The following is a 24556-nucleotide window of genomic DNA, read 5'->3' as shown; positions in this document are numbered from 1 at the left end:
TACTCTATGAAAATAGTAATTAGCAGAACCATTACACTATGCCTGAGGCTCCTGCCCTGCCACCCCCAAACCCAAAGGCTCTTCATTTTAAGAGCTACTCTAGACACAACAAAAAGCTGTTGACACAGTGTAACGGTTCTGCTAGTTACCATATTAATACAGTAGTTACTATCACATCTAATATCCATTTTTTCTAGAAATCATACAATAATCCAGAGCTAGTTTATGCCTGATTATAACTGATTTTGGAAAGCTTTTGGTATGCAAGCTGCTATTATCCATAACATGTACTGTAATTAATCCCATTGAGGAAATCAGTTTTTCATGCATTTAGAGAGATTTTAGGACTTAATGTAACGTCCCCGCTAAACGTTAAGTAATAACAGCCTTTTCTGAGGATGGAGTGGCTCTTAAAAGAGCCTTTGGGTCTGAGTGCAGCCTCCTCTGCCGGAGCAGAAGAGGGGGGAAGGGCTGGGCAGGAGCCTCAGGCGCGCTCCCCGCGGTCGGATGCGGCGGGCGAGCTGGATGTCCTTGGCATGATGGTGACGCGCTTGGCGTGGATGGCGCACAGGTTGGTGTCCTCGAAGAGCCCCACCAGGTAGGGCCTCGCTCGCCTCCTGCAGCGCCATCAAGGCCGAGCTCTGGAAGCGCAGGTCGGTCTTGAAGTCCTGCGCGATCTCGCGCACCAGCCGCTGGAAGGGCTAGCTTGCGGATCAGCAGCTCCGTCGACTTCTGGTAGCGGCGGATCTCGCGCAGCGCCACCGTGCCGGGCCGGTAGGCGGTGCGGCTTCTTCACGCCGCACCGTGGCCGGCGCGCTCTTGCGGGCCGCCTTGGTGGCCAGCTGCTTGCGGGCGCCTTCCCGCCTGGCCGTTCGACTTACGCGCCGTCCTGCTTCGTGCGCGCCATCGCCCGCCAGTCTCCGCCGGAGCTTTCTCTCTCTCTGAGCACTGAAGGACCAAGGAGCCTGGCGAGAGCAAGCGGCTGCGGCGAACCGCTATTTATAGACCCGTCCGGACGCTGCCCATTGGACTGCCCGCGGGACGGCGCAGCCTTCCATTGGTCTGCGGCGCGGCGCGTTTGAAAAGCCCGCGCTTCGGGGCCGGTAGCCCGCCCAGCCTGCCCCGCCCCCCGGGAGCCGTAAGCGCCTGCCCCTGCCACGGCCCGCCCGCAGCCTCCCCCGTGCTTGAGCGCTCCCTCATTCTCCGCGGGCGGGCCGGTCTCTCCGGATCGTTTAACGCGCCGGTCTGCGCGTGCGGCCCAAGGAGAAATGCCGGAGCCGCCCCCCCCCCCACGAGTACGGCGTGGGAGGCGTTCAGCCTGGCGGGCCAGCGACTCGGATGCTGGCGACGGGTCATCACGGCCGCATCCGCCCGGCAGCCTCGGCCTCTTCCCACCGCTTCCCTTGCGCTGAGCCCTCTCCCGACGCATCCTGCGCGCCCCGCGCACTACATTGATACAGCCGGACAAAAATTCTGCTGGCTCGGTGGCCTCCGTCTCTGACTCAGGCGAGAGATCGCTTGCTTTTCTGCCACTTTCGCCTATCGCTGCCCGGTTTAATTTCAAGCGTGATGGTCCCCTTCGTAGGCCGCGCCGCATTTGTATTTTATTTCACCATACAGACGGGAACGCCTCCTGGATGCTGCCCACACACTTGCGGGTACCCCCCCTCCCCATTAGGCCCTGCCCCTCGCGTTAAAATGATACTTTTTTTCGAGCGCTGCCATTGCCAGTCCCCCTTAATCTCTCTGTGGCGCGATAACGGGGCCGCGTGAACCGGGAGCGCTCCGCGCAGTTGCTCACTCAGGTCGCACAAACGCGGGGCATAATCCCCATCGGAGTACCTCAAGCCCGCCCCTCCGATGCCCCCGCTCGGCGGGCGATTCGCCAAGTGCGCTGGTTGACAAGAATGGCCAGCTGATGTTTAAAGGCGGACGGCGGCATTTTATTAGACACCGTGGTCTGGGGGCCATTGGCGATACTGTGCGGCACGGGAGCTCAGACGATGAAAATCTACCGTGTGTATCTCTATAATTACCCGCAGCTCGGATGTGTGAAACGTGCTCTGGTATGTTTGCAACCTATGCCTTAATGCAAATAGATAACATCTGAAGAAAACAAAGAAAAAAAAGAAAAAAAGAATTTACAAGGCATCAGCACTGCCTCAGCTCTTTTATTGAAAAGGTGGGTGGCTCTTAAAAGAGCCTTTGGGTTAAAAACAGGATCCGCGGCGCTCTACTTGGAGCTGGTGTACTTGGTGACCGCCTTGGTGCCCTCGGAGACGGCGTGCTTGGCCAGCTCGCCGGGCAGCAGGAGCCGCACGGCCGTCTGGATCTCCCGCGAGGTGATGGTCGAGCGCTTGTTTGTAGTGCGCCAGGCGCGACGCCTCGCCGGCGATGCGCTCGAAGATGTCGTTGACGAAGGAGTTCATGATGCCCATTGGCCTTGGACGAGATGCCCGTGTCGGGGTGCACCTGCTTCAGCACCTTGTACACGTAGATCGAGTAGCTCTCCTTCCGTGCTCTCTTTCTTTTCTTGTCGCCCCTTCTTCTGGGTCTTGGTGACGGCTTTCTTGGAGCCCTTCTTGGGCGCGGGGCGCAGACTTGGCCGGCTCAGGCATAGCTTGCCTTTCCCCTCACCTCTCCACAAACCCCTGAGATGTATCCGGCGACTACGTGCTCCCTTCTTATATAGTGACCGTATGCAAATTAGGGGTTCCTCGAGTCTCTGTTTCCATTGGGTGACTTGCTTCCTTACTCTCATTACTCTCCGTCTTTCGTCTCCATTGGTTAGAACTCGATCCGCCTTTCCATTGGCTGTTTTGCAGTATCTCCTTCTCGACCTATCGAATCACGCTGCTTTACTGGGAAGGGATATAAGGCCGAGCAGCGAAGTGGGCGGCATTTCTTCACGTCTTCCGGTGCTGATCTGTCTGTTGCTGCGATGTCTGGGCGCGGGAAGCAGGGCGGGAAGGCGCGGGCCAAGGCCAAGTCGCGCTCGTCGCGGGCCGGGCTGCAGTTCCCCCGTGGGCCGCGTGCACCGGCTGCTGCGCAAGGGCAACTACGCGGAGCGGGTGGGCGCCGGCGCCCCGGTGTACCTGGCGGCCGTGCTGGAGTACCTGACGGCCGAGATCCTGGAGCTGGCGGGCAACGCGGCCCGCGACAACAAGAAGACGCGCATCATCCCCCGCCACCTGCAGCTGGCCATCCGCAACGACGAGGAGCTCAACAAGCTGCTGGGCAAGGTCACCATCGCGCAGGGCGGGGTGCTGCCCAACATCCAGGCCGTGCTGCTGCCCAAGAAGACCGACAGCCACAAGGCCAAGGCCAAGTGAACACCGAGAACAGCGCCCGGAAAGTCCTTCCCATCGAAACCCAAAGGCTCTTTTCAGAGCCACCAACAAGTCCAGAAAAAGAGCTGGAATCTCAGTGTTCAAAGTTAGTAAAAAAAGCAGTTTTTCCTAAAGCTTTAGTCAGTCGGAGTACTGAGCACCCCAGCAGTGCAGGGCGCAGCCCCTACCGGCCCTGCCGCCCTTCCCCACGCCCCGTCCGGGGGCGGAGCCGCGCGGCGCTCGCAGCGCTGCGGGAGCAGCTCGGCAGCCGCTGCCCGCCGCCAATCCCGGCGCTGTGCGGGTGTTTCAAAGCGCCGCTGCGGAGCTTTAACTCCCCCGCCGCTCCGCTTTTAAGCGACGGGGGTGATTTGAAGTCCGTAGAGCGGCTGCTCCGAGCCTGCTCTGCCTGTCCCGAACCAAAACGTACATTGTCCTCAGTATCATTCACGTAGTCTGTAACAAAGCCATCTCAGTCAGTGTTTCAGCTCTTTTTAGGAAAGCTTGGGTGGCTCTTAAAAGAGCCGTTGGGTTTAAGTGTGGAAGGTTTCCTTCCACAGGGGCTTACTTCTTTTTGGGTGCCTTTTTCGCCTTGGCTGCTTTCGGCTTGGCTGCCTTGGGCTTGGCAGCTTTGGGCTTCACTGCCTTTGCCTTGGCTGGGCTCTTCGCTGCCGCTGCCTTTTTGGGCTTGGCAGCCTTGGTCGCCTTCTTGGGGCTCTTGGCAGCCTTCTTGGTGGCAGCAGCCGCCGGCTTCTTGGCTTTCTTGGGGCTCTTCTTCACCGCCGGCTTCTTGGGCTTCTTGGCGGCGCCGGCGGGCTTCTTGGCCGCCGGCTTCTTGGGCTTGGCCGCGGCCGCCCGCTTCTTGGGCGCCTTCTCCTTCACCTCGCCGGGCTTCTTGCTGAGGCGGAAGGAGCCGGAGGCGCCGGTGCCCTTGGTCTGCACCAGGGTGCCCTTGCCGACGAGGCTCTTGAGCCCCAGCTTGATGCGGCTGTTGTTCTTCTCCACGTCGTAGCCGCCGGCGGCCAGCGCCTTCTTGAGCGCGGCGAGGGAGAGCCCCTTGCGCTCCTTGGAGGCGGCCACGGCCTTGGTGATCAGCTCGGTGACGCTGGGGCCCGCGGGCCTGCGCGCCCTGGAGCCGCCCGCCGCCTTCTTCGGCTTCTTGCCGGCGGCCTTGGCGGCGGGGGCCGGGGCGGCGGCGGCTGCGGCGGCAGCAGCAGCGGGCGCTGCGACGGGCGCGGTCTCGGCCATGTCGCGACGGGCGCGGATCGCGGTGCTGGCGGCGGCGGCGGCGCCCCCTTTATAGCAGCGCAGCGGGCGCTGATTGGTGCGGCCGCCCCGCCCCGCCCCGCCGCCGCCCGGCGCTCGGCGGCTGGGCTTGTGTTTCTTGGGCGAGAATAAATCGTTTTTTTAATATTTTGTCCCTCGCCAAGTCGCCCCTTTTCTGCCCCTGGGGGACCGTGGGGGTGTCTGCCTTCGCCCGTCGGGGTCTCGTTCCGGGAAGAGTTGAGTTTGGGGAGAGAGGGGAGCAGAAATCCCGCGTTCTGGAAGCGAGCGGTCCTTGAGAGAGCGAAAGTTTTGTTTTTCTTTGTAAATTAGGAATTGTCCTTTAATGTTAACGTGCGGCAGGACACTCAGTGCTAAGCTTCAGAGGGTCTTCTTCCCGTCAGAGAAGAAAGCTAGCGTTTAGAAACTACCTGTTTGAAATGAAAAGGTTTCAAAGAGAGTGAGGTAGCACAAGCTCCCAGAAGCCGTGCCTCCGCTTTTCTCACCGAGCGTTGTACCTCCGTCTCTTGAGAAACACTGAATTAGTGATTTTTTTCCCCGTACTTTCCGAGCTACGATTTCCAGAGCGTCCGTGTGAAGCAGTAGATAGCGTACACTTTATTCACCTCCTGATGGGCAACTTTCTCTGCAACTCTTTGCTGTTCACACAGCACAGGGCTCTTTAATGTTAATGGGATGAACAGGGACGCAAAGACCAAATATGAAAACGTTTGTGTCGAATCACTGAGCTTCATGTGCGTCTCTGGCATACAGAAACAAACCACACTCTAAATAAAGCACATAGTGCTATTTCTGTAAAACATGTTGGTGTGATTCAGTAACATGGAAATAATTGACAAGAGATCACATCTGCGGGAGACATAAAACACCATTCTGTGCATATTTTGATGCCAAACTAAGAAGAAAAATCACAATCTTTGCTCACTGCTCATTCTGCAGATTACAGATAAAGTCACAGCAATTTCTGTACACAAAATCTTTGACTGCAGTATACAGGGACCCAAAGCTGTTTGTCCATGCTGTGGTGACTACCCTATTAGCATGCATGCCTCCTTATCAGATAAAACTTTGTATATATTTGTGTGAACCTAACAGGATTTCCAAATTTATTTATCTCAAAGGTTGTCTGTTAATAGCCATCACCCTGTTTAGCACCCTGTCATTATATTGCCGCCTTTATGCTAATGTATAAGAATTGTACTTGTACAGTTTGCACACCGTGCTGAACAGAAATTCAACTTCATTGTTTCAACAAAATGATCACCCCTCTCATTCCACTACAGGGCAGGCAAATTAACCTCTCGAATCTTTTGAGTGGCCCATCATCATCAGTTAATTCGTAAAGTCCCATTCTCAAAAAATTTTGTATACATGTTTTGACCTTTTCTCCAATCCTTATGGTAAAAATGACTTCAGGAAAATAAAAATATTCATCTCTCCCACTTATGCTTTCTATCTAACTCTTCCTCATCATTGGGGTTTCCTAGCTGAGGAGTTATTCCACAGGAAAGGAGGGTGTTAGATGGAAAATCCATCACATCTGGATGTGGGCTATCCAAGCAGTGTTGGAAGCAGGATGGTTTATATAGTGATATTCCCTAGGAATTTTACAAGGGCAAGAGTACTTAACTGTAAGCCAGATTTACTGCACATAGCAATAGGGGGATTAGAGAACTGACTAGTGAAATAAGTATCATGTCTCCTAACATTTCCTGAAATCATGTGGATGGCTACCTCTCTCCCATCCATATCTAGGTCTGGTAAAACCCTTAATGTTCTTTAAAAACTGATTTTGTTGCAATGTCTATAGGCTGAATCTCTCAAAACTCACTAACTCTTTTCGCATCACTGGTGCCGAGACTGGGGGTTGGGATGGAAACCTTTCTACAACACAATAAAACAATTTCCCCCATTCTCTGCAAGATTTTTCTCCAGTCTGTAATTTGATATTCTCAAGACCGTTTTCCTCTGAGTATTAAAAATCTTGCACACGTGTAGTCAGATGGAATACAGCTGTCTGTCTAAATCTTATATAGCAGTGATAACTACAACACCAACCATCTCCAGGGAAAAAGCCTCTCAATATGTGCCAGAGCAATGCTACAGCACCTTGCTGTAGCCCTCACTCCACTTTTGAAGGTATTGATCTTCATCAAATGTTAAATGGCAATTTTGCAAATTGAAGCCATTCTTATAATTATTTTAACTGCTTCTGGTTATTTGATTTTCCATTTATGTGTTTACTCCACTGTTCCCTTCCATTCTTGTTTAGAAGACAGTATATTCTCATGACCATCTCACAAACAAGCAGCAAAGCAGTGCGTATGAGGGCGGAGGGTGCATAAATACCAGAGAAAAATTAAGGCACACAGGAAGAGCTGAATATGCTGTCACTTCATTCATCAGTGAATGAGAAACCACAGGGACAGTGGTTTGCCCTCCTCCCCCAAATACAGCTATTCCTTGTGTGTAGCACAAAGAAAAAAACACCCTGAAGTTATGTACCAAGGTTATTACTCTAGTCATGATCAGGCTTAATTAGGATACACAGAAGTAGTACACAATTTCCTGCAATGCAGACACACAAGAACAGCAGATAGGGAGGATACTTGCTGCGAGAGATTCTCCCTCCCTTACCGTTCTCATCCATTTACCATCGCATTTACAGCAAGCTTTGCTGCCTCACATTAGAAGAGGCGACCATCAAGAAATTACAGGACGTCACAGCTGTCGGTCTCTGGACGCTCTTGGCATGGAGTGTCTGGTAGGGTAATCTGCCAGCAAATCATCCAGAATGTTGCTGCTAGTGCTATCAACGTGATCCAGCTTAGACTGCAAAACTAGACCTGAAAGCCTTTACAGAGCACAGCCAGTGTGAAGAATATAGATTGTTGTAACCAATAACACATGCCTACTAACTCTAAAAAAATATAGTAATTCAAACCACACTTAAAGCCTGCAAGACAATAAGAAGTTGTTGCAATATTAGGGTGGTTTTCCATTTATTGCATGTCCCTTTTATGGTCACCTTGCTCTAGGTGATGAAGCATAGTGGCCACTATCAATGTCATTACTGGCCCTAGGGAGATCACCTTACAGTAACCTAGCATTTATCTGTCTACACATACTCACGATAATTCTTCCTGACTTTTTTTGTGCTCCTCTTCCTGCCCTTCCTTATGAGTTTTCCATGTGCCATTAGTGTTTAAGCACACTATGTTTGTTCTTTTTGTGTTTCCACATCATTCCAAAACAAGTAGAGGCCACCCCCACTTTAGAGGTGGGAGAACTGCAAGTCACTTGTCCACATTTCTTAAAAATTGAATCATATTTGGATCCTCAAGCTTTTGTCAGGTTCAGATTTTCTGCCCTCCTGGTGTTAACATGTTAACTCTCAACATTTTCTGTCAGGAGAAAACAGTTCAGAGTTTTTCATTTAATTTAATAGGGGAAAAGAAGAAGAAAAAAAGAAAAAGAAGGAAAAGGAAAAGTCGAAATGCAATGAATTTGTTTGCTTATTTTCACTTCCAATTTGTCACAAACCTCAGCTCCCTTCTGTGCACACACAGGACGAATGGGGATGTCAACCCGCAGGTGGGGTTGGCCCCATGGGGAAACACCTTGAGAGGATGTGGGCTAGCAGCAGCCAGTTTCAGTTGCCAACCTGTCCTTCTAGATAACAGCATTACCATCTCCTCCAGCAAAACACAAACCATAAAGGGACCAGTAGCAAGGGCCATTTTTTCCACCTTTTAGCTTCTGTCTGCAGAAAATGCCGCTGCAGGGCTGTGGATTGGGTGACCACACCAACTCCCTGGTAACCACAGGTGGGAACCCGTGGGCACCCAGCCCGCTCGGAGCCACATCCCCGTGCCACAGGGCTGCCTCAGCCACCTCGGGCTGGCTTCCTCGAAGGCAGCTGGTCTCACGCCGCCAGCTGGTACATGCCCCTCGGGTCTCACCGCCCTGGGCCTCCCCTCCCAGCATCTCCAGAGGGGAAGAGCCAGAGGCAGCGGTGGTCACTGGGTCTGCCAAGGAGAGGACAACTTCTTTTAGTTGCTAGTAGCAGCCGAGCTTGTTAGCTCTCCCCCAATTACTCTAAATGCTTCAGAGCTGTCTTTTGAATCCGTTTCAGCTCTCTTGAGTGTTGTGACCTACGGTTTGATAACACAACTGCTTGGAGAAGAGCACGCGCTGCATTTAGGCACCCTGTAGCCTCCATGGAAAGACCATTCATGGCCAGCTTTGTTCCTTCTTTACCCATAGCTTTGACCCTTCTCAATTCCCTTCTTTCAGCAGCCAGCACCCCACGGTACCCAAAGCCAAGAGCAAGCCCTCAGCTCTGCGCAGAGGCCGGGGAGATGCGCTGCGCCCTGCGCGGACGAGGGGCCGGCTGGCGCCTTGCTCCTGGAACAAATGCCCACCGCCCGGGGAGGGGGGAGGCTCCTCTCCCCGGGCTGCTGGAAGGCAGGGCCTGAGGCTGATGCTCCCTGCACTTTTCCAGGAGGCCGCTGGGATGCAGAGTCTGCAAAGGAAAGGAGCAGCTGGGCGCCGACGTCCAGCCGCTGAAGCGCTTTTAGCTGCTGGCATCACCGCTCCTGCACAGCCAGGGGAGCTGTGTGGGGCTGGACAAGCGGACATCTTCAGAGAAGAGCCGGCGGAGGAGGGATACCTCTAGTGGGTTCTTTTGCCACCTTCCTTTTGAGCACATGGAGCGTGTGTTACGTACAGTGCTCAGTTCTGGGACCCTGAAGGCATCCATGCCTCTTGTTCCTTTTACCTATGTGAGCAACATTCTTTCCTTTTTTATTGCTGGCATGTATTCAAATGAGAAATTCCTATGACAGATGTCCTATTCAGACAAAAATGAAATTTTGTCCCAGAGGACACAGGAATTTTGTCCCTTTCTTTACACAGGAAACATTCCTTTTGGCCTACTGATGCCTTTTCTTTCCCAGTAAATGTAAAGAAAAGAATGCCGTGGCCTTGAAGGCTGAATCAGTATTCCTCACATCCAGCTGTCTAGAATCAGAAGTACGAAGTACACACAGAAATGGAAAGTCTCACCCTCCAGTCTTGAAGGGGCCCAGAACAACACAATTTAAAATCACGACCTGACCAGTGCTACAAAAGCTATGCTGGGTCACAGGGTAGCCTCAGCAAGCAGTCACCTGAAACCGAGGCCACCTACATTCAACATTTGTTTCTGCCCACAAGGCAAAGAGCAAACTACCAGCTTTCTCCTTACCTTTATTTCCCTGCATGTTAAGAGGATTTGTACAAAGAGGCACCTTCAAAGTTCATTGAGCTCTCTAGCTGAAGATTGCTGCAGAACAGCTAAGAAGCGTGAGCAGCTTGTAGCTTCACATTGATATCAGAGGTCTTACATTCACACTGATGCAATTTTTGAGTATACATCAGGAAATGCATCAGTCTCCATATGCTTCTCAGTTCCACTTCTAGCCTGCAGAGCTGCTTCAGGTGTGAAAAAGTTTTTCTAGAGCTCTGACAGTCAATAAAAATTGTTGCCGTCTGATCTGTGTAGTCACTCAATCTCTCGTGCTGCAAAAATAAAATAATACCCCCCCAAAAAATAATAGAGGGGAGCCCTGCCCTAGGACACTTCAAGAGATGTAGGCGTGTATAAATTTAACGTCATGGAATTGGATTAAAATCTAACATAGGCATCAATAATTTGATTTGTTCTTAAAAGCAGAGTCCACAACCAGTCTCCAAGGCAGCTTTGTCAAATTTGGCATCGTGATTCAAGGGAGTTCAGTGGGACCATCTCTGCTCCCAGAGATGTATAAACTCAGTAGCAGTGGCTTTATCACACCTTTCAAGAACATCTGACATAAAGCACTGGTGACAGCCACCTTCAGCTGAAGTTCTCTGCCCCTAAGGTGCAGCTCGGATCACATCCTGGTTCACAGACAAGCTGTATCAGTTTATCCTTTATCAGATCTCTTTGCAAACTTCCAACCTTACTGGCCCACGTGAGACGTAGGAAGCAAGCTGTATTTTTCCCTTCTTGAATGGTGTTAGCATAAATACACATCCAGCTAAACAACTATACCAGCTGCTACATCTGTATTGCAATCTGTACTCCTTGAGAAACAAAAATATGAACCTCCAGTGCAGCCAGCAGCATTTGGCCTCTGAAGAGGGAGAAGACAGAACAGCTGATAAAACAAAATATAAGTTTTGATGGATAGTTAAAGTGGTCAGATATGAGTCCCTTCAGAAAGAGAGAAGCCTGATGAGCAAGGAAGTGCCACCCCCACACCTCTGCTTCCCGCAGAGCTGCACTGGGGTGCTGACAGCACAGCCCTGGGGCTGGGAGCAGGGCTCAGCTGTCTCACTGCAGCCAGCAGCAGGAAGGAGGAAGGCAGACATCACAAGCGATGAAACATGTCTGGGCTGCAACACTGGATTGTTAACTAAAAATGCTCATGGGCACTTTTCTGCAGGGCTTTGCATATCTGCTGCCGGGCTTGTCCCTGCATCTCATTTCCAACCTGAAGAAACATGCACAGAAACAAGCACAGCTTGCACAGCCCTTGTGCCCATCGCCAAGGAGGACAACATTGGTTTAGTCACCTTGTGGGGTTCCAACCTGCATCTGATATGATGTAAAAGAGGACATTTTCAAATGTCCTTCATTCTCAACAGCCCCTCTCAGTTCAGGGGTATCAGGGTGCAAGGTCTCCAGCTCAGCAACTGGCAAGGCACAGGGGGAGACCGAAAGTGGACTTAAAGGCCACCCCAATACACCCCGAATACCCCCTGCCGAACACCAAGCTCAGCACAGATGCTAGCAGTGGTACCTGTATGAGCAATACTTGGGAGTTAGGAAACCTCCACTAAGATCTCATCCATCTGAAGACATCACCGCCATGCACAGCACCAGTCCAGGACGATCTGGGGTTCTTGGAGGTGGGGATGTTCTAAGCAAAAGCATCCTTGCTCCCAGCAGCAACAGCAAATGGCAGAGCAATTTCTTTGCCTCTCATGTTACCTTATTCCAAAGCTTCTTGGAATACATACAGAGGCATATATGATGCTGTGTTTTGGATTTGTGATGAAAATAGTGGTGATAACACATGGATGGTTTCAGTTGTTGCAGAGCAGTGCTCACACAGGGCCAAGGCCATTCCTGCTCCTCGCGCTGCCCTGCCAGTGAGGGGCTGGGGGTGCACAAGGAGCTGGGAGGGGACACAGCCAGGACAGCTGGCCCAGGCTGACCAGAGGGATGTCCCACACTGTGTGGCGTCATGCTCAGCAATAAAAGCTGGGGTAAAGAAGGAGGAAGGGGGGACATTGGGAGTGATGGTGTTTGTCTTCCCAAGTTACCACTCTGCATGACGAACCCTGCTTTCCTGGAAGTGTCTGAGCATCTGCCTGCCGATGGGAAGCAGCGAATGTGTTCCTTGGTTTGCTTTGCTTGTGCACGGCTTCTGCTTTACCCACTGAACTGTCCTTATCTCAACCCATGAGTTCTCAGACTTTTACTTTTCCCATTCTCTCCTCATCCCACCTGGGAAGAAAGAGCGAGTGGCTGTGTGGTGCTGAGCTGCCCGCCAGGGTTAAACCACAACAGTCCTTTTGGTGCCCAGTGTGGGGAATGAAAGGTTTGAGATGATAGCAGATTGGAGTGTGGAGTGTGTTAAAACAAATTTACAGGATTACAAATTTACAGAATTACTAATTTAGCTGTTACTTGGCAGGCTCTTGTGCTTGTCATGGGGCTTGCTTGCCTCGTGGCATGTTAGAATCTAGTGCTTATTAGTGGCTGCTTTTGCTTTTCCAGGTTGCTCTACTCCTTATCATCTTCCTTTGCTGTGCCCTCACACTGCAGCTTTGCTACCTCTCATGTAAATTTATGCCAAATCTTCTCAGCTTAAATGAGGCCTAGGACTGCTAACAACAACTAAAAGGCTGCAGTTTGAGATATGTGATTTCTGGACTGAGGCTCCAGATGACTTCTTTCAAGGCTTCCCTTCCCTTCCCTTCCCTTCCCTTCCCTTCCCTTCCCTTCCCTTCCCTTCCCTTCCCTTCCCTTCCCTTCCCTTCCCTTCCCTTCCCTTCCCTTCCCTTCCCTTCCCTCCCCTCCCCTCCCCTCCCCTCCCCTCCCCTCCCCTCCCCTCCCCTCCCCTCCCCTCCCCTCCCCTCCCCTCCCCTCCCCTTCCCCTTCCCCTTCCCCTTCCCCTTCCCCTTCCCCTTCCCCTTCCCCTTCCCCTTCCCCTTCCCCTTCCCCTTCCCCTTCCCTTCCCTTCCCTTCCCTTCCCTTCCCTTCCCTTCCCTTCCCTTCCCTTCCCTTCCCTTCCCTTCCCTTCCCTTCCCTTCCCTTCCCTTCCCTTCCCTTCCCTTCCCTTCCCTTCCCTTCCCTTCCCTTCCCTTCCCTTCCCTTCCCTTCCCTTCCCCTCCCCTCCCTTCCCTTCCCTTCCCTTCCCTTCCCTTCCCTTCCCTTCCCTTCCCTTCCCTTCCCTTCCCTTCCCTTCCCTTCCCTTCCCTTCCCTTCCCTTCCCTTCCCTTCCCTTCCCTTCCCTTCCCTTTGTCTTTTTCTTGTCTTTTTCTTGTCTTGTCTTTTTCTTTTCCTATTTTATTTTATTTTATTTTATTTTATTTTATTTTATTTTATTTTATTTTATTTTATTTTATTTTATTCATTTTTCTCTATTCTCTTTCCTGTTCTGTTCTGTCCTCCCCAGAGCTGTAAGAGCAGACATGGATTACGGTTACACTTAGTGGACATCAACCTCATGTTGTATTTGTGTTGGTATTCACTGAAACAAAAGCTTCTTTAGACATATAACTGCATCAGCATTTTAACTTACCATATTTTCTGCAAAGCCCATCATCTCACTGTTCACCCCTTTTTCCAGGTCATTTAGTAGCTCTGTTTAGTAGCACAGATCCTAATGCAGACCCCTGCAGAACTCCCTGATAACCTTTCTCTATTTAGTTCTGTGCTTTTTCCATTCTTTTATTACTTACCTATCCATGCTAGATTTTCCCTTTTAACTTGCCGCTGATTATTTTTCTTTAGGGTCTTTTCAGTGAGGCTTTGTTAAAAGCCTTTGGAAACTCAAGCCAATCATGTCAACTAGGTCACCTTTCTCTACGTACCAGATGACCCCATCAAAAAAAAACCCTTCACGATGTTTGTGAGGCAGGACTTCCTTTTGCAAACTGAAACTTTGCTGACTGTATTGAAAAGGCTGTATTTATCCAGGAGGTTGTTCTTATCCTTGTTATAGTTCTACCAGCGCATCTGGCACAGACAGTAGGCTTACAGATCTGGAGTCTTGTGACCTGACAGGCTCTCAGGCAGGATTTTTGCTGCTGCTGTGACAGATGGAGGAACTAGTATTAGTTTTCATTTTTTTTTTTTTTTTTTTACCTAGCTGCTCTTCTAATCCCTTTTTGGTCAATTCAGTTATATTTTTATATTCAATCCACTAGAGTTTATGTTCTTATCTGTATTCCTTGCTCAGACACACCTGCAGCTTTTGGTATGATGCTTTCTTACCCTTAGCCCTCCATGCTGTTACCAGTGCCAGCACCTTCTTTCCCTTTTTTCCTGTCACTGTTTCCCTAGCATGGTCACTTCAGGCATCTCCACCCACCTGTGAGAACTTAATCCTTTCAGCTGTTCCTTTGAGCTTCTTTCTAACCTGCTCAAGGCTTCCAAAGTGTCTACCATATCAGCATCTTCCTTTAGAGCAAGGAAAATAACTTCCATTTTGGTTCTGAACGGACTTGAACAGGACCCAACTGGCCTCTCCAAACAAGAACCAAGAAGCACTATCTGATCTTTTGAAAGGCTACTTTTGATCAAATGCTCCTAGAGAGGTATACCACCCCTCCAAATCTTTGTACCTCCCAGAATGATTGCATTTTTAGAAAGCATTTTTTAAAATTGCATGTGTTTGCACACCGAGAGGTCACTCAAACATGCCCTGCCCTTATAACTTCTGCTAATCTTGCAAGGTGTACCTGCAGATGCAGGGAAGTACACTCCTTCCCAGGTTTCCTTTCCTCCCTCCCATGTTGTGATCATTTGTCCAGGGTGTCAGGAAGCAGGACAAATCCTCCTGGGCCAAGAACACCTGCTGACCACCCCTGTGCTATTAACAATTTGCTTCAGGGACACTGGGCAGCAGAGTGCTCAGGCACAGCGCACATCTGAACCAAGGGCCTGGGAGAAATGTCAAGTGCCAGTCCCCATCACATCCTGGCTCTGTAGCAGGGCATCTTCCCCTCTCCTGGAAACACAGGCTCATGGGCCTTATGGGAGTGGTGACTTGCTCTTGCCAGATCTCCCTTTAACAGGTTTTGTCCTTGGTTTCATGAGTGTACCAGGATATTCTTTATGCCATCCTAAACACCCTCTCTTCATAAATTTCCCTTCAGAGAACTTTATGTCACCAACAGCTACTCTGTCATCAGGTCTGGGGAACATGTAATAATTTCTGAGGTTCTTGCACAAGATTATGCCTTAATGTTAATGCTAAGAAAGACACAAAAAGATCTGCCTGGCTTTCAGCAAGGAAGCATTTCCCTTTCTTCCTCTCTCTAAGCACACTGGCAATAGGACAGAACATTTCTGATTATTGTTCCCAGTCCTCATGTGTTACCAAGAGGAATCACCTCAGAGGTATTTTATTTTGAGAATGGAAAATTGGAGACGTGGTGCATCACAAGCCAGCACACCTGCTTGGGTAGCTTAGCTAGCTGCCGCTCTCATCCCCACCTTCTCTGACCTGCCTGTTCCTGTCCTGCCTGCCAGCAGGCAGCAGGTCCCTCAACAGCAGGGTTGGCAAGTCCTTGTCGGATGCACATCCAAGCATTCATTGGGTGGTATAGGTGCCAGCTGGAGACTGTTTCTTACTAGGAGTCCGTCCCTATTATTTTGGATGAAACTCAAGCCTTAAAGAATGCAACAGGGGAATCCTTCCCTTCCCAAGATGTGCTAGGGATCAGACTTCTACTTTGTTTTTCAGCCAGTTTCAGCTGTGCTGAGAAGAGCTGGAGTAGGAATGGCCAGTTCTCCCTGCAGGCTAGCAGCTCTTCATTGGGAAAGAACAGGGAATACTTAGTAAAAAATAGTTGTAACTAATCAAGGTACGTGGAGGCCAGAGAAAGCCCCAAATGCCCAAAGGCAGGAGAGTCCATACAGAAGGAGGGGAGTTCTGCTATCTTGGCTGTAACTGTGTGCAGTGCCCTTCCATGTCCTTCTCCAGAAGGACCGATAGATACACACAGGAGTATATACAGGAGTATATATAATATACAGGAGTATATACAACACTGCACCTATTGTTTGAACTGTTTTTTTAGTGATTTCTTTCAGTGTAGAGTATACCCTGCAATTTGTTTTCTAATATTGCAATGAGGAGCTTGTGCTTTTTACTTTAAGGAAGGAGTCAAGCCCACCTGTTTCTCAGTGCAGTTCTGATCCAGATTTGACTATGAATCAAACTGTCTTAATCCTGAATCTATTCAACTCCAATATAGCTTGAAAGTAAAAGTCTGACTTGGGGAAAAAAAATAAAAAGATTTGAATTGTTTATTCAGTTCAGATTCAGCCTTTTAAATCTGAATCTTAGTCTCTCTGGACCTAGGAGACACCATTAGGACTGTGATGCAATGATATTACAGGTTACACATTTTCTTGGCATTCCCAGTTGTAACTCAGCAAAGTCCTCTGTTCTTCTGTATGTGTTTGGCTTGTACACATCCTCCACTAAACCAGAAGATGTGACTAACAACTTGTCACTCGCAAGCATGAGGGGGGACCATGTACCACACACCACACAGTGCATAATAACCAAAGCCATGGGTAGGGGAAAAGCAGAACTCTCCTTTCCTAAATCCCACACTGCTATAACAAGGGTCACTCTATGAAACTGGTATGTTAGCTGAAAACAAACAAAACAAAATACTTTATATCTAGAGTAACCAAGAACTTCTGGGCTTTGCTGTCACAGCAGGTGGTAGAGGCAGCTGGCATCAGCAGGGTCAAAAGGTACTGGGTAAATCTGTGGGCAAGAGGGCCCTGATCATCAAGGGAATGGTGAGGGATGTAGCGCTGCACCCCTAGCCTAGGCCTGTGAGTGCTGGTGGGGTGCACAGGGAAGGCACTGCAGAGAGAGAGCAGACTCCCACACTCTGCCAAAATGGCGTCTCCTACTGGTGCTGTAGGACTCCAGGTGATGGGTTACAAGGACCATCTCTGGCCAAGAGCTCTCTCTGTGGGATGAGGCATTTGAAACTGGAGCATAAACCTAACAAGCCTTGGGGACATTGAATGAGGTGGGAGAGAGATAAAGAATTAATGTACTGCTGGTTGATCTCTCAGCTTACACCGCAGAAACGTGACAGACACACAAAGGCCTAAAGGTCAAGGAGGAGTTAAAAACTGTTTCCTCGAACTTCAGGCAGGGATGTATCTCACCTAATTTCAGTGCTCTTCAGAAATTTGCACCCGGCCCGTTAATTCATTTGCTGAGGCTCTCTCCAGAGCAAGAAGGAACAACAGCCATCTCCAAAGGCTGGTTCAGCGCATCTCTTTCAGGCACCTGCTCTGTAATAAGTGATTTTAATTCTGGAGGTGCCTGCCCATAGAGAGAGCCTAGACAACTGTTCTTAGATAAATTGTTGATAGCTAAAGATAGGTGAAACAAATCCTGCCTTTATGAGTAAAGGCTGAAACAGCAGCTTATCCACTCATAGCGGGCTCTAGAGGTGTTTGATCAACCAGATTACCCCCCTGTAACAGGTAAAAGACCACTGTAAGGGTAGGAAGAGGTGTTGACTTCCCATAAAACTTTAATTTTCTCTGGTAGCAAGCAGAAAGTACTGTAGACTTTTTTTTTCGTTTGTTTCATAAACATGCTCACTGACAAAGGAACTAGGTTGAGACAAATTCATTCTGAATTTAATCAGTATAATGAATTTCATTATTTTGTTTTTATCACAATGTATTTTCATACAGAATGGTTCCTGCTTAATCTTAAACCTAGTAGGAAAACTTTAATATGAAAGTAAACAAAACAACAACATCCGCCAAGTCTTGGAAGTGTTTAAGAAACCCTGCAAAACAATGAGAGGAGACCAGAAGATTTTAGAGGAGTCCAGGATTGTGGTTTTCATCACAATGCAAACTGCTCAACTTTTCATTCATCTTCAAATGTAGCACCAGTTTCTTTATGAACTGTGGATAAAATCTTTGATGATGAAGGAATGCAACTGTGACACATGACTGTGACCATCCCAGGGCAAGTCAAATCCCCCTTTCTGAAATTCCAGTTTTTGAAGCTGGATGACAGCACCACACATATTATCAAAAGTCATCATCATTGGTAAAACTGGTATGGAATTAATATGCAGACCTGCAGTGCAGCCTCCACCTAAAACTTTCCACCTCCAATAACTATATTTGATAGCTAGTTCTCTTATCTAAGTTATTTTTCAATTAAATCCCCGTGTATTGTTATGAATATTAAGTACCTCTCTCAAGAAGCTGCAAATGTTGTGCAATGCAACAGCTGGTTAATCTGAAAGAAGCAAGAGATGAACTCTCTCTCTCTTTTCTACTAAAAGAGAGAGAAAAGAAAAAGAAAAAAAAAAAAGAGAGACAACTTTTAATCTTGGGTTCAAGCAGTTAAGGACACCAAACATGACAAAATATGCCTGTTAAAAAGATGGTATTTGAATGTGAATGTACTTTTTATCAAAATAGTGTTAATAAAGGAAGTGCATCTATGAAACTCCACCATCAAATCCTGCACTGCAGTAGATCCAAACAGCTTCACTCTGCTCTACATCCCTTCTGCCGGAGAGATCGAGAGCAGAAAGTCCAGTCACTTCTGCCAAAATCCACTGGAAGGAAGAGAGCTGAGGCCATAAAACATCCTTCCTTCCTGTTGCTTTTCATCTGTTCTCTCAAAATGCCTTCAGGGCAGATTTTGCATGGGTCTGGCTTCTGCACATTTCAGGAGGATGTGGCTAGATGGGAAAGGGTGGAGCAGAGGGATGGTTTTTGGCCAGTGTAATCGTGAAACACCTGCTGTACCTCCCCCACCCTCAAGCACCAGCTCTTCACGAGCCAAGAATGAAGAGACTGCAGCAGCAGCAGAGGGGTTTGGATGAACATGTACAGCAGGCAGGATCGCTAGGCCTCCACTAGCTTGCAGGACTGCCCAGGGAGGGTGAGACGTAACACAACAGTCTTGAGGTCCCTGGCAGCTGGTTCAGTCAGCGTCCCTGGGACCTGCCTGGTGACTCAGCAGATGTGCTCACATCTGGGCAGGTGTGCTAATGGCATTGAAAGCCTTTCACTCCCTGGGAGGTGTTCAGAGAAGATGTTCCTTGATGGTTCTGCTCCCACTCCTGCCTGTTCACCTTCACTGGTGTGGTCTCTATGGGAGTGAAGACCAATGCTCACAACAAAGGGATGCTTGTAAGGGTGTGAGCAGGAACAAAACCAGACCACAGCATACTGCTGTTTGAAGACTCCATAGGAAATAAAGTTTCTTATTCTAATGTACATTTCCTTTTAAAAATCAAGTTGATATTATTATTTGTAGCACTTAATGGGAATCCCTTTTTTTCTGGGATATTTTCTTATTTTCCCTTCCATTCCCTTCCCTTCCCTTTTTCTTGCCCTCCTTGTCTTCCTCCTCATCCTCCTCCTCCTCATCACCATCACTGTTGTCGTCATCCTCCTCCTCTCCTCTCCTCTCCTCTCCTCTCCTCTCCTCTCCTCTCCTCTCCTCTCCTCTCCTCTCCTCTCCTCTCCTCTCCTCTCCTCTCCTCTCCTCTCCTCTCCTCTCCTCCTATTTTATGAAAACTCACTGTTCTAACAAGATCATCTATGCCAAGACAAGTCACAATGCAGGTGCAATTACATCAAGAAAGCTTTTTCTGTTGGGAATGTGTGAAAGAACTCTCGTGTCTATCAACTGCAAACCTTTGCCAAAGCAGATGGGCTCCAATTCAAGCATATTTTTGCTAAAACAAAAGGAAAGGCTAAAGCACAATTTCCCCCAGTGTCAAAAGTCATCTTCCTGTTAACATGTAATATGTACAAAGTGTAACAGACCAAGATTGCTTATTTAAGCATCTTCAAAGCAATGTTTTCTCTTTCCATTCTGTGACAGGTTGAAGAAGCTATTTAATGCTATCGATTTTTTAGTTCATGTCCAATCTCATCCACCTATGACAAAACACTTGGCATACTGTTTCACAGTCAGTTTAAGATGTTCTAAAACCAAGCTGAACTGAAATGAGCAACCCCAGCCTTCTCCTCTCCCTGCTTGCTGTTTCACAGTCCTTGTCCCTTCCCTGGGTCTGCTGCAGCAACTGCGTGGCTACACAGCTCACATATTCAACAGTAAAGACTTGACACTCAGTAAAAACTAAGTGGCTTTCAATTAGCCACACTGGGGGGACCCTGAGGCAGAATGAGAGGCAAGCCGTCCCGAAGAAACCACCAAGCAAGAGATTTTCTGTCTTCCAGCACAGCTGCTCAAAACAGATGTCCCTGGCACTGCAGACCCTGTGTCAAGAGGGACACACACCACTCTGGTTTGAGGTGAACTGCACCACTTAGTGCCACCAAAAAGTCATTTCCTTTTCCTGTCTTTAATTCAAGCTGGCCCTGGCACAGTGTGAAAGGCAGCACCGGGAGTGTCACTCAGACTGTTCCTCCCCAACGCCCTGACAACCTCCTCCTTCTGGCCACATCAGTAGGTGGGCACGGCTGCCAGGCAATAGCAGGCAGCAATGGAGAGGATCCCAGTGACCCCTTCTTTCTCATCATCAACTGCTGGGCATGCATCTTAGGAAAATAACAGTGCCCATGGTTGAGAAACAGAGCGAAAACACAGGGATGCTACCCCTTTTGCAGGTTGCTGCATGGTTTTGTCTACTGAGAAGGGGCAGGGATGGGAATCCAGAGCCGTCACCTTGCCATTTGCTGCTTCCTTACATGGGCTGAGCACCACTCCATCTGTCACGCAGCACTGCTGCGTTCCAGCCAGTCACAAGCACGATCATCCCAAAGAGCTGGGATTTTAAAAGTACACTGGCCTTGAATGAAGTAGCTGGCTGGCTGATGCTCTAGATGTGGGGTGGGGGGAAACTTCAGTCATCAAGTAATTGGCGGCTCCAGCATAGAGTAAAGTCAGTTGCTATTTCAGGGAAAGGAAAGGCAACTGTTCCCTGGAGGGAATGACTGCACTAGCTCAGAGCCAGGAATAGGCCGAGATTTTTTTCATTATTATTTTTTTCCCCCCTACACTTCAGGAAAAGCGAACACACAATGTTCATTCGCAGGGATCGTTTCCTGAACATGATGTGTGCTCGCTGTCCCTCAGGTCACTTTCCAGTGTGTCACATCCTTCTGCACAAGGGAGAGCAGGAAATGGCAAACTCCCAGTATGAGGCAAAGCATTCCCATTGCAGCAATTGGTCCACAGGAGCTATAAATTGGTCTCCTCCAGAAACAGACCAAAATCTGTCTGTTGGGAGGTCAGCTGGAAACTAAAGGTAAGTTTGAACCAGTATTTCATTGGAATCTGTTTGAGACCTGCATTAGGAAAGCATGTGCATTTTAGAAACCGATTTGAGACTATTGTGCACAGTATTTAATAATAATTTTAAAGCTATTATTTATTAATGATTTCTTAATAAACTGTATTTATAATTTCTTAATAATAGTAAATTAATAAAACAATGATTGTTGGGAAGATTTTTCCCTAAAAACAGGAGATGGCTTTGTTTTCTTTTATGCTGGCATAAATCAGTGTAATCAAAAGAAATGTTTCACTGTACGGCTGAGGCTATATATTGAATGACTGTTCTACTAACTGTGCAGTTAGATGGCTGCTGGTATTACTAGAGTCTGTTCTCAGAGAGAAAATCTGCAGAACAAACAGTTAAGATGCTACAGAAATTGATATAGTTAATGATCATCATATTGATCTGTTGCTAAGTCATTGATGATGTGCTCATTGCTCATTTCGACACTGGTATTTATTTAGCTTAGTGTCCTTGTCCCTTCAGCTTCATCTCTGACTACAGTCATATTAAAAAAATAAGAGGACACTGCCTCCAGCTAAGAAAAGCTCAAGTGGCTTAAATAGCCTGATGATACCAAGGGCCTCAGAGAGAATGAGATGTTGTTCTGACAGTCACAGGAGACAGGGGAGGCCCTAAAGGATTCTGTGTGAGATGGATTAGGACAAGCAGAAGGAAAAAAATGCGACAAGAATAATTTATTTACACACTTCAGGAAGGAAAGACTCTTTGGTAGGTGATTTCTTCCTTCTGTAAGACAGGGAGTCTGCAGTATTAAAGCCCCAGGGGACCTAGTCATAGTGGGCCAGTGTGAGGGACCAGGCCCCTCCAGTTCACGGTACAGAACACTTAGAAGAGAAAAGATGGCTGCATTAATGAACAGTTTTGCTTAGCTGGTCCTGAGACAGGTTTTTTCTACTACTGAGATCTCCTCAGAGTCTGTCCTTTCTTGTGAAAGATGCCCTTGAATATTGCAAATTCTCTGAATCCCACTGTGGGGACAAAACGTATTAGTTCTGGCAGCAATCGGACACCAAGTCACTTAATCTTAAGGAAATTTTTGTTCCCAGGGCAGGAGGAGCTTTTTTGTGTCCTCACAGAAGTAAGTACAGTACCTCAGATGCCAGCCCTTAACGTATGTTATTCTTCTCAAGGATCAAGAAAAACATTTAAAAATTCCTCTGTCTGAAAGTTGGAATGTGGTAATTAAACATATACGTGTGTACGTGTGCGTGCACGTGTGTACGTGAGCATGTGCGTGCGTGCAGACAGCCAACCTTTCAAGTAGCTGAGAGAAACTAGAAAATTGGCTGGGTGCCATCCCTGAAATGGAAGTCCGGGCTGAGCATGTCTCGTGTTTTTTTCTGTAAATCCCAACCCAGCTTTTTCTGTTTCTGGACAGAGGCCATGGAGAGGAACGGTGCTGCCCTTCCCCAGGCAGTGGACCCCACACACCACTTCCACATAGCACTGCTGGATCAGAGACGGAGGCTGCGTGGTCAAATTGCTCACCTTCACAAGGCAGCTCATAAAATAAACAAGCTCCGCAAAAGGTCCCTGATTGCCAACATCAGCGGGAGCTCGCTGACTGCCGCGGGAGCAGTCACAGCCATCGTGGGGCTGTCCCTGAGCCCGGCTACACTGGGAGCCTCCCTCCTGGCATCGGCTGTGGGTTTGGGCCTAGCCACTGCTGGGGGGGCTGTCAATATCACCTCCGATCTCTCCTTGGTGCTCTGCAATTCCCGGGAGGTGAGAAAGGTGCAGGAAATTGCAGCGACTTGTCGGAAACAGATGAGGGAAATCCTCGGCTGCCTGGAATTCCTCCGCCGGGGGCAGGGCCCAGGGGACCCCACACTGCTCCAGTCAGAGAAGAGGGCCTCCATCTCGCTGTACAACTCCGTCTGCTTCTTGGTCTTCTGCGGCTCCCACAGCTTCCTTGTGCCAGAATACACAAAGGAGGTCACAAAAGTGAGCCAGGCCGTGCTGAAGGCCAAAATCCAGAAGCTGGCTGCCAACCTTGAGACCTGTACCAGGGCAATGGACGAAGTCTGTGAACTCCTTGAGTCCAGGACACAGCTTTCCCCACGAATGAGGAAACAGCCTGGGTGCTAAAACCACCACCGAGACCCCAAGACCATCCAGCTGAAACAGTGTTTGTCCCATAATTTAACCAGGTTATGATGGACACATGGACTATCGGGTACACGGCAGCAGATCCCAGAGCCTGATCACAGGGGAAGGTGGCCATTCCTCAGTCTCGTTTCCCCAGCCACCTAACTCTGCCTCCACATGGCAGCAGAAAGGAGTTGGTCAGTAGACCCATGAAGTCCCTGCAGTTTTGGTGCTGACTCACTGACCCTAGATTGTAAATAACTCATGAATCTATGAACAGTGAGGGGGCTGGGATACCCTCAAAGAGCCAGCAGCCACCAGTTTCCAGTAGAGTACAGTCCCATTACCAAGGTACATCTGGAAAGGCTGTTGAAGCAAGCAGCCCCAGATATGATAGACTCTATGGATGGCTCATCATCCCAGGGTGAAATAGAGGGGCCAGAAACTGTTGTGTCTTTTAAAGAAACTTCTCCTGGCTGAGAACTGTGATGTTTGTATTTTATTTATTTACAGAGGAAAATTTTAGGGTTTTGATGTTGTATTTAAAAATTTTGCTTTTTTTTTTTTTAAAAAAAAAAGGAGATCTCTGCTCCAAGGTGATACAGCTGTTCTGAGAGGCAAAGCAAGTCTGTGGCATGTGAGAGCAAGTTACACGATCTTTGTCTGTGAGGGAGGGCAAACCCCTATAGGAAATGGAAAGCATGGCCTGAATGACGGTAGTTATAAGATATGGGGAACTATGGTTAATCAGTGACAGATCTTAGGAAACAAAATAGGGAGAAAGATTGGTCAGTGACCCTGGGACCAGGGACTGCCTTGGGGTACTCTCAGGGGAGAAAAGTAAGTGTACCTTTTGGAGCAGGGAGGGAAGAGTAGGCTTGTGTCACTGGTCTGTGTTGGAGCCCAGCTCTGATGGGAGCACATCTGAGAGATGGAGGTGCCACTCTCCGTGCAGTCAAACAGCCTGAGAAACCCACAGTGACTTGTCTGGGAAGGGAGGAGGCAGTGCTCGCGGAGAGCTACACTTACTCTTAGCAGTGCTTCCAAGGGAAGGCTTCACATTGACAATACATACACTGGTACTAATAATCAAGAGGGGTGCAGAGGAGCAGGATGATTCAGTGGTCAGAGCCCTTAGGAAGCAGGAGGAATGACTTGGGATCCAGTTTCAAGTGACTGTTCTGCTAAGTACATACCTAGTGACTTTCAGCCCCTCAGTGCCTCAGTTCCCTGTCTAAAAATGGGGA

The 24556-nt window shown here is 48.8% G+C and overlaps 3 protein-coding genes and 2 pseudogenes across 3 annotated transcripts; 2 read left to right on the top strand and 3 right to left on the bottom strand.

Moving 5' to 3' along the window:
• Positions 1–410: 410 nt before the first annotated feature.
• Positions 411–907, bottom strand: LOC126913152 (histone H3-like; annotated as a pseudogene).
• Positions 908–2169: 1262 nt separating this feature from the next.
• On the bottom strand, positions 2170–2618 carry LOC118246794 (histone H2B 7-like; annotated as a pseudogene).
• Positions 2619–2941: 323 nt separating this feature from the next.
• LOC118246793 (histone H2A-IV-like) lies at positions 2942–3332 on the top strand. The gene is given in 2 exon segments (XM_035544212.2): positions 2942–3019; positions 3021–3332. Coding segments are annotated over 2 exon segments (390 nt in total).
• A 233-nt stretch (positions 3333–3565) lies between these two features.
• Positions 3566–4599, bottom strand: LOC118246792 (histone H1.10-like). Its single transcript, XM_035544211.2, has one exon. It carries the CDS (start codon positions 4572–4574, stop codon positions 3891–3893), a length of 684 nt encoding a protein of 227 aa, XP_035400104.1. The 5' UTR covers positions 4575–4599; the 3' UTR covers positions 3566–3890.
• Positions 4600–22604: 18005 nt separating this feature from the next.
• Positions 22605–23309, top strand: APOLD1 (apolipoprotein L domain containing 1). The gene has a single exon (XM_050708153.1). The coding sequence runs from the start codon at positions 22605–22607 to the stop codon at positions 23307–23309; it is 705 nt and encodes a 234-aa protein (XP_050564110.1).
• The last annotated feature ends 1247 nt before the right edge of the window (positions 23310–24556 follow it).

Source organism: Cygnus atratus, chromosome 1, assembly GCF_013377495.2.
Source record: "Cygnus atratus isolate AKBS03 ecotype Queensland, Australia chromosome 1, CAtr_DNAZoo_HiC_assembly, whole genome shotgun sequence".
Taxonomy (NCBI): domain Eukaryota; kingdom Metazoa; phylum Chordata; class Aves; order Anseriformes; family Anatidae; genus Cygnus; species Cygnus atratus.
This window is presented reverse-complemented; position numbering and strand designations above follow the sequence as displayed.

Excerpts from the sequence above, each read along its gene's own strand:
- LOC118246792 (XM_035544211.2), bottom strand. The coding sequence starts at position 4,574 with ATGGCCGAGACCGCGCCCGTCGCAGCGCCCGCTGCTGCTGCCGCCGCA.
- APOLD1 (XM_050708153.1), top strand. The coding sequence starts at position 22,605 with ATGGAGAGGAACGGTGCTGCCCTTCCCCAGGCAGTGGACCCCACACAC.